The sequence below is a fragment of the Suricata suricatta genome, chromosome 11, assembly GCF_006229205.1.
Source record: "Suricata suricatta isolate VVHF042 chromosome 11, meerkat_22Aug2017_6uvM2_HiC, whole genome shotgun sequence".
NCBI classification, from domain to species: domain Eukaryota; kingdom Metazoa; phylum Chordata; class Mammalia; order Carnivora; family Herpestidae; genus Suricata; species Suricata suricatta.
In genome coordinates this window covers 59,715,966-59,729,422 of record NC_043710.1, presented here as the reverse complement: position 1 = coordinate 59,729,422, position 13,457 = coordinate 59,715,966, and the positions used below count along the sequence as shown (strand labels likewise).

The 13,457-nt window shown below is 47.7% G+C and overlaps 1 protein-coding gene and 1 long non-coding RNA gene across 2 annotated transcripts in view; one reads left to right on the top strand and one right to left on the bottom strand.

Moving 5' to 3' along the window:
• Positions 1–13,457, top strand: part of TENM4 (teneurin transmembrane protein 4) — a 731,443-nt gene that overhangs the window by 595,334 nt on the left and 122,652 nt on the right. Inside the window, exon 15 of the mRNA XM_029957014.1 lies at positions 12,193–12,393. Within this exon, the coding sequence (XP_029812874.1) occupies positions 12,193–12,393 (201 nt within the window). The remainder of the gene's footprint in view (positions 1–12,192; positions 12,394–13,457) is intronic.
• LOC115306544 lies at positions 9,534–10,561 on the bottom strand. Its single transcript, XR_003915359.1, has 3 exons — positions 10,484–10,561; positions 10,017–10,164; positions 9,534–9,633 (listed from the first exon to the last, which is right to left on the bottom strand). It is a non-coding gene; the product is annotated as an uncharacterized LOC115306544 (long non-coding RNA).

The window sequence follows — 13,457 nt, the reverse complement described above, 5'->3', positions numbered from 1 at the left end:
CAGTAAGCACTCAATAAATAAAGTGTATATTTTTAGAATATATGGTTAAATCTGAATTAGCCAAATAGTCCCTTAGACTCTTGCAAATTTAAGTCTGAGGACAGTTTATATAGTGAAGGTTTAGAGCCAGACTTGGATTTGAGTCTGTGCAGCCTTGAACAACTTGCTTTCTCTCTCAGAGGCTCAGTTTTCTTGTGGTTTCTGACTCTCTACCACCAGCTCCCATCACTGGTCATCAAGTCTAGATGAAGTTATTAATGTGCCGAAGTAATTATCCCCAAACAACAGCACGAGGGCCAAATAGCATTAGCATCAGCTTTCATGATGAGCTTTCTGAACTCATTTCCAGAGAGGAGCACAGCCTCACAGAGCACCCCCGAATGGCTCCAGATCTGCACCTGCCCCCGACAGGCACAGACACCCACCTCATTCACCTATGACCCTTTCAGTCCTCCCTGCGTGCTGGGTGCTGTTCTGAGCACCGAGGATCCAGGAGCCCCAGCCACTCAGGAAGTGACACCTAGTTAGGTGGTGTTAGAAGAGCTCTGACTGATGTGTGTGCATGGGGTTTGGGAGCACCAGAGCAGGAGCACGGAGCTCAGACGGAAGACGGGTGGGACCAGAAGCTGAGACAGTCTTTCCCGGAGACTTGTGAGCCAGACCATTAGAGGGACAGGGGAAGTGCAGGCAGACGGAACACCGTGTGCCAAATACACAGGTATGCAGGAGCGGCATCTGGAAAATCCTTTCTCTGACCGGAGAGTCAGAGCCATAGGAAGAAGGAGGGCCAGAGAGGTAGGCAGGGTCCAAACTATGGGGTCCACTGAATGCTTTGCTGAAAATCTTGGGTTAAAAAAAAAATGTTCAATGCACAGTGAAAATTTCCCTCTCAGACTCCACGTCAGGGCTCTTCTTTAGCTCTCTCAGCCCAACCTGGCCTAGGTTCCACCTTCACTAAGAGGGGAGCTTTTAGATTCAAACTCAGATCCTCTGAGCTGCCAAAAGAGGCCAGCAAATCACAAAGCATTGTTAACCACAAATATGACTGGAAAGATAGGGAACAGAGATGCTCTGAGTCACAGTGGCTAGCAAAGTAAGCCAAGTGGTTTACAAAAATAATAAACCGGAAGTAGTACGAAGTTAAAAAAAACCAAAGGTCTAAACATAGCATTTGCATTAGTGCTAAATTTTGAAAATGGTAATTCGTTTTTATTTACAAGGCAAATATAATTACATTTAAATTTGAGGGAACAGAATTTAATTCTTATTAATGACAGAAAGACTGAGTGAGATGCCTTAATGCCAGGGAAATTGTCTTCTGTTCATGGATGGGAGAGAAAATTACATTCAGCGTGGAGCACTCTCCCTGCTCCAAGTCTCATGTGTATAGCCGGAATTGTGCTCTCTCTGAGAAGCATTAGCTTCTCAGCCCAGAAAGCACAGCAGCGACATCCAATTAAACATCAAAAGGAAATGATCAGGCTGGGCTCTTTTTGTATAGGTATGTTACAGAAGAAGGAACCTCAGGTTAGAATTTCAGCCAAGGAATAATATCCTTTGAGACTTGACATTTCCTGTACCCCTTCCCAACAGCAAGTGAGAGCCTGAAATCAAAGTTCAGAATAATAAATATCTGAGAGATTGACACTGAGACTGAGAAGGAAGAGGAGGCAGACATGAGCCCACCAGTGGTCTGGGAAGTAGCGTGCAGTTTCAGACACCAGGAGATGGTCAGTTCCTAACATTTAATCAAAGACTGGGAAATTGGGCCCAGACAGGCGTAGTACTAAATAGTGCCAGAGCTAAAGGTTGATAAACCAGGAGCTGGCAGCTTTGTAATTTAGTAGAATTTCCCCTGACAGCCCTAGAACATTTTCTATCAGAATTGGAGCTCTTCAGTATGTAAATATAAGCCCTCCTGAAATTGGGCTTCAGAATCAGGTTCCTGTTTGGACGGCCAAGCTGATGGCTTGTACACAATCTCCAGTTGTCTTCCTGAATCAAACTGCTGGTACCTAACTTGTAATTTTAAAATAATAACTGTTCTTTGAATGGAAATTTTATTTACATTTTACAGAGCTCCTTCATGTCTATGCTTCATGATTTATTCAGACAACAAATACAGAAGCCTGTGACACTGCAGACGGTTATTACTCCCAGGGAACCAGGGTTCAGAGAGCTTGAGGGACTTTCCCAGAGACACTCAGGGAAAACAAGGATTCCAACCCAGCCTTCTATGGCTTCAGAGCCCCTATTTATCCCCTGCGTTACTCTGCCATTGGCCACTTCCAGGGTTTACACTGATCCTGTTGATGAGTCAGGTATGAGGCTCATAAGGTATCATTTCATTGGATACCACTGCCAAGACCCATGTAAACTGGCAGTACTATAAGGGTTCAAGGACAAGACTGATTGCTTTCAGCCTGAGTGGTTGGGTGGCTTCCAGGAGGATAGTGGGATTTAAGGTGGGTGATGGAGGTGGATTTGAGTTGGCAGAGATAGAAGGAAGAGACAAGCACATTACAGCATCCCATAATAGAAGTCAGAGATTTGCAACATGTACAAAGATACAACAGAACATGGCATTTGCAGGAAGGACTGGAATGGCTTTGCTTAGGATTGGTGGCAGTAGTGAGAGGGAGAAGAGGTGAGGGAAGTTCCAACCCTGGCATGCGGTTGGAGGGGCAGGGGGGACATCTAGGTGGAGATGTCCAACATCCAGTTATATAGGTGAGCACATGACCTGGTGGAGAGATGGGCCTTTCATAAAAGGATACCAGGGCCGGGGGTCTCTGGGAAGAGGACCAAACATCACTGTCTCTTCAACTGGGGCCTTTTGGTGGAGTTGGGTAGTGTTGCAGCACTGGCCAGAACTCCACATCCTGGGCATGTTCTGTGGCTTCTGTGCTCATCAGCCCTTTCCTCTGCAAAGCCAGACCCTATTTGGAGGCCTCCCCCAAGCTAGGTTTGAACTCCTTTAATCAGAAAGCCAGATACCCTCCAATTGAGAAGAATAGCTGTGGCTTCCTACTTCCTGTGATAGGTGCTTCATAAAACTTGAAATTCTAGTCCTGGGGGAATAGGTGTGGAGACTGCTATGTACCACTTTTCTGCTGGAATCCACTTTTCTGCTTGGTTTGAAAGCTTCCCGAGCTCCTCCAGTGAGGTGAAAGGCCATGTGGTTTCCAAGGCTCATTAGCTTTCTGCCAACTAGATCTGTGGGATGGAGAGGTGGCTGGGAGCAGCGCTGACCTTCTGGTGATAGAAATGGAAGTTGAAAAGCGCAGGAGAGTGGCTTGAGTTTGGCCTCAATGTCAAAAAGACTAATTACTGTAAGGAAGTTGAAGGCTCCTTTCCTGTACCTTCCTCCCCTTCTGGCTTCTTCTTGAAACCTGCACTGAGACTAAAAAGCCATCTGCCCAATTTAGTGAGAGAAAGAGGAAAAGCGGGTGTGGGTGCTATATTGAAACCCATTTGTTCAAAATATAGAGATGTCTGTCTACGGGAGATAAAGGTCCTTGTAATTACCCTACTGTGTGCTGGGTGTGCTGGTGCCTGGTGCTCCTTTACACACATGGGTAGACTTCAGTTCCTTAACCTAGGGACAATTTAATATAATTTCTGCATACTCAGCCTCCAGAAGTATCTGGCACTTAGTGGGTGCTCAGTATGTTTTTAAACCAAGTTCAGGATTCTGGAAGCTAGGTATGATTATCGCCATTTTCTAAATGACAAAGAGAAGGCTCAGAGGGGTGCTATATTTGTTGCCCATAGCTGGGATGTAGCAGAAGAGGCTCTTCTACTAGCTTTTGTGAATCCCAGCCTCTTTTCTGTGCAAAATGGTAGACCCTTGACACAGTCCAAAGATACATTTCCCATGTAAGACTCACTAGGGAATGTAGAGATCAATCTGGTGATGGCAGGGCTCTGAAGGCAACACAGACTAATACCCTGATAAAGAAAGGTTCCTGTCAAGTGCTTTGGGAAGGCAGGAGGTGAAACTCCTGCCAGCTGGAACTCTAGAAGGAGGCTTCAAAGAGGAGGAGCCAGAACTCAAAGCCAATGGAGAGTTGAACATGGGAAGATCGAGGTAAAAGGGGAACACAGACCATGGAAACAGCTTGTACAGAGGCACAGAGGGGCCACAGAGTGTGGTAAGGCCCCTGCTTCCGCCATTGTCTAGCTGGCCCCTTATGTGACTATTTCCTAAAGTCAACCATTACGTTCTTGCTCAAACGCTGACATACGTGTCCCTGTGGGACGAAAGCCAAGACACTTCCTCTCTCTCAGCCCTCATTTTCCTGTCTACAAAATGACTAGAGCCTCTCTGAAGTGTCTTCTTACACTCTCACCACAAAAACTGCTCCTCCAAGTTCTCCTCCTTGTTTTCTCTCTTTCCCCTAAACCCACCTGAGGCAGATGCCCTGACCAGAAGCAGGCCACTTCCTGCCCGGCTCCAGCACCCTCCTTCTCCATCATTTTCCCCTAGTCCCATGGTACTTCACCTCCAGCTATTCTCCTTCATCACTCACAGCTCCCTTGTCCCCCGCTGTCCTGGCCTACATATCCCTCCCCAGAAGATGAGATGCCCACAAAGAGCTGTCCCTCAGATTAGGCTCCAAATCCAGTCCTCTCTAGCTGCTCAGAGGTGGCTTGGGTGTTCACATCAACCCCTTGCTCTCCCAGAATCATTAAACTGTCTGTTCTCCTGGCTCTTTCCAGCACATAAACATGATATAGTTGCCATACAGTGTTTACTCTATAAAAGATGCCCATGATAGTAGGCCCATTATAAGGTGTTCATTTAAGCCTCACAGATGAACCTGAGATGTTAGTGTATAAACCCTATTTTGCAGATGAGAAAGCTGAGGCACAGAAAGATGAAGTAATTTGTCCAAGTCACACAGTTGGATGGATGGATGGATGGATGATAGGTGGATGGATGATGGATGGATGGATGGGCTGTTAGATAGCCTGATGACTGGGTAGATGATTAGACTATTGGGTGGATTGTACAGATGGATGGGCAGATGGACATATGTAAGATGAAAAAACAGATAAACAGACACACAAACAAAAGGAAAAGTACTTAATATGGTAAACACTGAGTCAGGGTGAGAAGGAGACTGTGACTGATCTCAGAGATCCTTCTAGCTGGGGTGATAATCTAACATGTAACTGACGGTCATGGAAAGGTGTCAGATTACAAATGCGGTTTCACCTCAACTTGGTCACACAAGTCACGGAGGAAAGAGTTGTGTTAATCATGGCCATCTTTCATTCTAGCTAAGTACCTTTGAGTCAGTCACTTAATCTCTCCAAACTGTTTCCTCAGCTATGATACAGAAATAAAAATACCATTGCAGGGCCATTGTGAGAAATTAATGAGATAATATTTGTGGGCCACCAACCAGGCTTCTACATTTTCTCCTTATTCCTGCTTCAGTAGTATGGCTTGGACTTAACATGTACCAGAATTTTAGAGAAATTCCCGAGCTGTGCACTAATTCCAATGAGCTAGTGATAAAACAAAATCCTAGCAGGAATCATTTAAAATTATTTAACCCCCTATTAAAATTTCTTAAGGGCATTCTAGGAACCTCAGGTCCTAAGCAAAATAGAACAGTTTTCCCTATTATCCCTTTTAGTGCTAAAAACGGACTTATTAAAGGACTTTCTAGGAGGTCACATGGGGCCAAGACTCTGTTTTACCTGCCTCTGTTTCTTGCTCAGCAGGGAAGCCTACAGATCCTTGGGCAGGGACCCTTCCATTCCTCACTTGTGGCAATTTTGAGCATCTTTCCAAGTTGCAGAAATTTTATGAGAAAAATATATGTAAGTCTGTCCCTTTAGGGGAATGCCACAGCTTCCCCTACCAGCTATTTTAATGAACAGGATTGTAAAGTAAGTCCAGACAAATTAAAACGTTGCTGCGCTAGGTCCCAGGCTTCATCTAGGCTCCTATAGGGATTAACATTTAATGAGAGGAGCCTTGGGCAGCTTTTTCCCTTATGTATACACTTTGGGGCACAATTAACCAATAGCCAAGCCTATCTTTCCCTACCCTTTTCACTTCTTCCTCATGTGCCTACTCGCTTCTACATCATGGAAGGAGAATGGGTGTGACACGGGCAGCAGGAAGAAGGCAGGTGGGAGTTGAGTGCAAGGACCCTTTAAAGATTTCAGAGTTCTCAGAGATTGCAGCTGAGTTTCTAAGAAGGTTAGGGACGAAGGGGACTGAGCCCCTATGCAAATGTATCTAACCAAATAAATCTTGTACAATATGACCCTGAGACAGAGTCAAGCCCATGTAATTTAACACCTCTTCCATGAGGTTTTTTTTTTCTTTATATGTGCTTTCAACAAATATTTGTTGAAATCTGCTGCTGTGCCATGCCTGGTGCTTGCTGCCAGGGATCCAAGATGAGAAAACACTAAAGCCTGCCATTAGGTGGACTGTTGGTCTGGAGAAAAGACAACCATGTACGTAGGCAGGACAGGACAGAGGTGCACAAGGGAAGGGCCGTGGGCATGGCTTTCCCTCAGAGAAGAGCTGACATATTCTTGGGCCTGGGCTGGTTCCTCTCCAAGGTCCTGTGTGCTTCAGTCGAGAACTTCACAGGCTTGGAATCAGAACTGTGGGGTAGCTGGGGATTTTCATGTGATTTCAAGAGGAAACAAGGCTGCAAATACAAATGGCTTCTTCCCGGGTTTCGATGGTCTTGGCCAGTGGTGCCAGATGAGGTGACTAGAGAAAGCATACTTAAATTTCAAGGCTGATTACTACAAATGCTAATATTTTGCTCTTCAAGAAGATGCTCCTTTTCAAGAAGTACAGCTCTGATGATACAAGATATCTTCAGTCCTCATCAGTCAGTTGTGTTCATAACATAGCTTACCCAGGACTTTCCACGTGTACCCTTGTCTTCCATTATTGCCACTCACCCACTAGGGGACCATTATTACTCTCCTCATTTGGGGAGTGAAGACATATGACCCAGATTAAGTAATTCTCTGAGAACTCTCCAAGGACCCAAGGAAGCCCGGAAGTCAGAATCCAAGCGCAAGTCTACCCTGTGGATTGTATTCTCCATAGTACTTTGAAGGAGTCCTCTCACACCCCAGCCTTCCAGCTGTCAGCCAGAAAGCTCTGATGTTTGTCACGTGAAGGTCAACAGGCACTTGTGAAATGCTCACTTATATCGGATATGTTACAGAGTCAGAATTCACGTCTGATGCTGTGACGTCAGTCCACTGTATGTGCCACTACGCATCATTTTCTTTCTCACAAGAGTACACATGTGCACAATTTATTATACCCTGCCTATGTGCCACACACTATGCCAAAAGTTTTACTTCACATGGGAATTTGTGTAACTGTGTTGGTTATGTCTGTCTGCCATGCTAGAATGTCAGCTCCTTGAGGTCAAAAGAACTGTGCCTGTCACGGTCACCATCAGATTTCATCGCTGCAGGATTGGCATGTAGTGGGCACTCGAGAGACAGAACAAGTGAGAGCAATCCCTACAATACCACTATCCAGTGATCGGTGTCATCCTTGGATTACAAGCAAGGAAACCGGGACTGGAGATGAGCTGTGACCCACATTTCAGAGTACCACTTACATTACATACAGGGTAGATGAGCTGTCCAAGCACATTCTTCAGAGCCATCCTATTTGGTTTCTAGCAACCACTCTGGGAAGTTACATCTGCTTTCATCTCGAAGCAGAAGTCAAGAAAAAAATGAAAGCAGCTCCTTTTATATCAAGGATAAAGGGGGAAAAAAAAGGCGTAAGAAAAATCACAACAGGACCTACAACTCAAGACCAAATGATAAAGTAACATCTCGGGTTTCTGCTCCCATCAGGAGTCAGTGAGTCTCCCACTCAGGCGGAGAGGCCATCTGCAGAGGGGAGTCTGAACACTGACAGGTTGTGTTACCATCACTTAGCACCCCATAAACATCAAGGTCACCCTGTTCAGGCCCCTTCCATTAAAATGTGTAAGAGCTCACAACCCAGCTTGTAAAAGGCTGATGGAGAGGTGCCCAGCCACCAGGCAACCTCAGCTTCGTGCCAGGAGAGCATGTCTAGTGTAAACTGGCGAGGAAATGCAGCGTTTGGATGGGCAGCCCGGCAGTCTCCAGATGACAAAAGTGAGACTGAGTGTCTGGGAAATTCTGCGGAGGGGGATCTCATTTCATTTCACATACATCCAGGGGCTGCCTGGGATGTAACAAAAGATAAGCAACAGGGCCAGGAAAGGAGACAGACCTGCTGGAAGAAGCAGGAGGTCTCCGTGCAGGAGAGCCTTTCTCTTTGCGGATCAGTTTCCTTAATCTCAAAATGTCTGTCTTGCATATTGCTCTGAGAATTATCAAAACAAGGAAGGAGCACCAGGTGATCGCATGATCTTGTAGAATTCACTCATGCTGTCCAGGTCTCAGTCACCTCACCTCTACGAAAGAGAGTAGCTGGGTGTTCTCACAGCATTGTTGTGGTACTAAAGTGAGAAGTTGCATATGAAGAGTGCTTTGTAAACTCCAAAACCTGATAGAAGTGTTAGTTATTAAGCCAAAAATGGCTCTCCCACACATTACCTCGTTTGATCTAACACCACCATGAGATGAGATGAAATGAAATGGGGATTTTTTTTATATTTGTTTCACAGAACTAGAGACTGAGGCTCAATGAATTTTGTAACTTGCAACCTGCAGGTCACCCAGCCAATAAGTGGTAAAGCAAGAGTGGACCCCAAATCCATCTCATCCTAAAATTCATGGGTCTTTATTTGCCATGTGTAACCAAGAAGGTGTGGCAGTGACAGTTGTAGGTTATTTGGATAATTTTTGGTATGCAGTATCAGCTCGTGCTTTGTCTGGACTGTGATCTCTCAGAGGACGGAGATTATGCCTAGTTTTTCTCTGTATTCCTGGCACCAGCCACAGTCTTGAGCACGTAGTAGGCATGCATGGAATACTATCAGAAGAATGACTGGTATGAATTTATTGGTCTGTACTCTATGTCAGGCACCCTTTCAAGGGATGCTATCGCCACCCCCATTCTACAGAAGGAAACGAAATTCAGCAGTGGAATAGGTAGCCTGAGGTCACATAACTGGCAGAACATACTTGGAAATCCATCTGATTCTAAGCCTTTTTTGTATTTTTTAACATATTTTTTAAATTTATTTTTTGAGAGACAGAGTACAAGTGGGAGAGGGGGAGAGAGAGACACACACACACAGAATCTGAAGCAGGCTCCAGGTTCTGAGCTGTCAGCACAGAACCCAACATGGGGCTCGAACCCACAAACATGAGATCATGACCTGAGCCGAAGTCAGAGGTTTAACTGTGAGCCACCCAGGCACCCCTGATTCTGAGTTTTAGGCTCTTTCATCCACACTGGCTCCAGGTGAATTAGTATAGGAATGACCTACCTGTTGGCTAAGGCCTGAAGGCAGGCAAATGCTGGGGAAGCCTGCCTCTGTTGTTCTGGACCCCTTGAACTCTGCAGACCCTGTTACCTGAAAAGGCCAAGGCTTTGGCTCCAGCAGCTTGTCCCTCTTCCTGGCTCATACCTCAGTGAATAGAAGCGCTGTTTGCTGTTTACCTTTACACCAAAACTGCCACCTGGAGAAAGTGCTGTGTAAATCGAACAAATGCTGAACTAATCTTCCCTGGGGGTCTCTCAGGGAGAAAGTTCCAGCCCTGAGGTAGGCCCAGCCTCAGAGTCACCAGAGGTCACTGCCCTACAGTAGGGATAGAAATGTCAGACACAGGACTCAGGAAGGCCTGGGGCCTGGAGATTGTCATTCATTGTCTCGAGGAAAGACATTGTCTGTATGAGAAGAAGGGAGGGAAGCTTGAAGAATGTCCTGAGAAAGCCATCCTGGGTATGGAGGCTGTACTCCACAGCCCCACCCGCACTTGGGAAGTTTTCATAAGGGCAGCTCACTAGAGAAAGGCCTAGACCGACTCCCACCAGGCTGACAGGGCGTATATGATCATTTTACCTTCTCGGGTACCTGTCGCCCGAGGCACACATGGATTCATCATTATCCAGCAAGCCGCAGTTACGGGTCTGTTCTGTGCCAGGGTCTGTGCTGGTACCAAGCACAGGTGTGATCAGGAGCATTCAGTCCAGCCTCAGATATCCCTAGTCTGACAGTGAGATAGGCAACGAAACAGAAAATCAGTTTACCACGTAATAGGGAAGGGCAAGGAACAAGAGAATAAGCACGGGGTGTGAGTCCCAGGCTTCTCAGAGGAGAGGCCCTTGAGTTGAGCCTCGGAGTGAGGTTATGCTCTGTCACATGGAGGGTGTTTACATCACACACTCCCACAGTCTTAGAGCCAGAAGACACCTTAGGTGTCATCAGATTCCCTCTGCGCTAGATGAGGAAACCACCCAGGGAGGGGATGTGACCTTCCCAAGGTCACACAGCAGATGAGTGGCTGAGCGAGCAAGGACCTTGCATACCTGGTCCTTGGACTCCTGGTCTAAAACCCACTGTCCTGGGGAACCTTTGTTGAATCAGTCATCTCTGCCCTGCCGTCCTCTGTTCCGCTTCACTGAGTGCTCACCGCAGCCCTGATGTCAGCATCATCACTGCCCACACCTGATACATGGGTGATGTCACAGAACCTGCCCCCAGTCCCCCCAGCTGCAGGCCATGGCTCATTTCACTCATTTCACAGCAACCCCCCCCCCTCCGCAGCTGAAAAATTCAGTGTGTCCCTGCACACAGTACTCCCCTATTCAGGTGGTATGCTTGGCTAGGTGTCTGGCGTAGGCAACTGTCGTGTTATGTTTTGTCTTTAATTCTTTTTTTTTAATGTTTTATTTTTGAGAGAGACAGAGCATGAATGGGTGAGGGGCAGAGAGAGGAGACACAGAATCTGAAGCATGCTCCAGGCTCCAAGCTGTCAGCACCAAGCCCGAAGCAGGGTTCGAACTCACAGACCGTGAGATGGTGGCCTGAGCCAAAGTTGACGCTTAATCAACGGAGTCACCCAGGCGCCCCTTGTTTTTAATTTTTAAGCATTATAGCCATTGCCTTGTAGGTTGATATGAAAGGTCTAAGCCTCTGAGATCTAATTTTGATTTAGCTCCTTTCTCAAAAATAGCTAGACTATTAGTAGCTTCTAAATCAGGACTACAGCTTGGAAGATTCCAAGCTGTCATGGGCAAATGCAACTTGACACAGTGCCAGTTAATTTAGTTTGAAAGAGAATAAAAGCGTTGTGATTTTCATTTGAAGACTGTGGGGCCGTGAGGCCCAGACTCCAGGCAGGGGCTCCATCGCAGTCCTGGCAGAGAGAATCAGTGGCCACTGCTCAACTGGTCTCCTAAAACCTGTTTGGGAGCTTTCACAACCCCTGCCTGTGTAACTGTGAAGCTGTCACTGGCCCCGAGCCGAGACGGCCTGTGCATCGGCCTGTGTGTGTTTTGTGCCGACTCACAGACAGGCCTTTTGTGAAGGGCTGGGCAACCCCACTCTGGCTGTGAGATGGTCCCCCAACTGTTTGTTTTGGATTGGAGGGGCCGTTGAGGTGGTGCGTGGAGTGGGAGTGACAGCAGTGTGTGCAGGATAGAGCACAGGCCGCAGAAGCAGAGACACCCCCAGAGTACACGCCGGGGTGCGGGGGACTGGCCTCCCCTTCACCCCACCTCCATGGCAGTCGAGGCTGGAATGAAATGCAGACCCCAGGCCCCCTGCATGTGACCCAGCCAGATCCACAAGTACTTCACTTGGTGATCAGGGACTCGTCCTCACTTTGTTTTCACACATAACCAGTTTTTAATTAAATTTGACTTTTCCTCACATCTGTTCGGAAGGCTGGTCCCCGTTGGAGGCGGCAAGCACAAAAGCAGGGACAGGCTGGAATAGGGGAAACCAAACAGAGCAGAGCCCTCCATTCCGCCCAGTTTGGGTAGGGAAACGGGCTCAGGACAGGCTTTTGCCATGAGAATTGTTCTTATCCGAGGGTCATTGTTCAGGGAGGTTTGGATCCCGAGCCTCAAGGAGGTGGGGTGGGTAGCCAAGGGTGACCCTTGTTCCCAACAATGACTGGGCTCAAAATGTGTTTTGTTTTTGTCCCCTCCTTCCCTCTCCTTCCCCTCCTCCCTTCCCTCCTCTCCTCCTACCCCTGCGTCCTTCCCCCACCCCATCCTCCCCCTCCCCACAGAGGTCTGTGCTGCTGACTGTGGTGGCCACGGAGTCTGCGTGGGGGGCACCTGCCGCTGCGAGGAAGGCTGGATGGGGGCAGCCTGCGACCAGTGGGCCTGCCACCCGCGCTGTGCAGAGCATGGGACGTGCCGCGACGGCAAGTGCGAGTGCAGCCCCGGCTGGAACGGCGAACACTGCACCATCGGTATGGCGGGCCCAGGTCAGGGACCTGCTGGGGGACCTGCTGCTCTGTCTGCATGTGGGAGCTGGGCAAAACGTCCTTTCATCTGGCGACATTATGGTTGGCATTTCCCAGAAGCAATTGGACTTAAGCTCACAACTGGCCCGTTTTTAACCTTTTCTTTCCCAGTCTGCATTTCCCAGATGTCTATTAGCTGGTTCCTGTGCCTTGCTGTTTACCCTTCCTGGGCCAGACACAGTAGGGCTCTGTATTAGGGAGCTGGGGATCAGGAATAAGGCACGGGACTGCTACCACTAAGCAGCTAGCTGTGGGCTGTCCCAGTGCCTCTTTGAGCCTCAGTTTCACCTACAAAATGGGGATCATACTGCATATAAAGAGCATAACATAGGCTGGCACATGGTACAGTGCTCAGTAAGTGTGGCCATTATTATCAAATTCATGATCTGGTTGGGAGCGCTTGGGCTTAGCTCTGAAGCCCCCACATTGCTGGCCACCTAGGCCAGAGCTCTGAGAGAGGCCTGGAACCTGCAGAAAGCTTCCCACGGGCCCTGGGCCCACTTCTGCCTCCCACTGGGCCTGGCTCCCTCCCTCCCCGTCCTCGTCTGCATTGGTCTCCTCTGTTCGCTCTGGGGGCTCCTCACATGCCCCACCCCCACCCCAAGCAGCACTGTTGGCAACTCTCAGCGCAAACTGATCACTCCAGTCCCTTCTTCTTGCCTTTCCTGCTGCTTTTGTTGATTTTAAACACAGCCAGACGTTTTGCTTGGTTTATTATCCTGGAAAGAACACTCACCAAAAGCTCTTTATTGAATCAACTGGTTTGTGTGTGTGTTTTAACTTCTTCCCCTTCCATTTTTTTTCAAAAGGAGGGTCTGTGATCAGATGGTGAGCACATGGCTTTGGAAGGCAGGATTCCGGGTGTCTCTCTGACTCTGAAAGTCACCTCTTAGGTCATACAGAAGCTGGGAGACAAGCCCCAGACCTTTGGGGGGGACAAAGAAATTTTGAGCAAATGGAGTCACTAGTCTCATTTTTCTTAGGCTTCATTCCTTTTGTTTTGTAATCTGCAATTAGTCTGTATT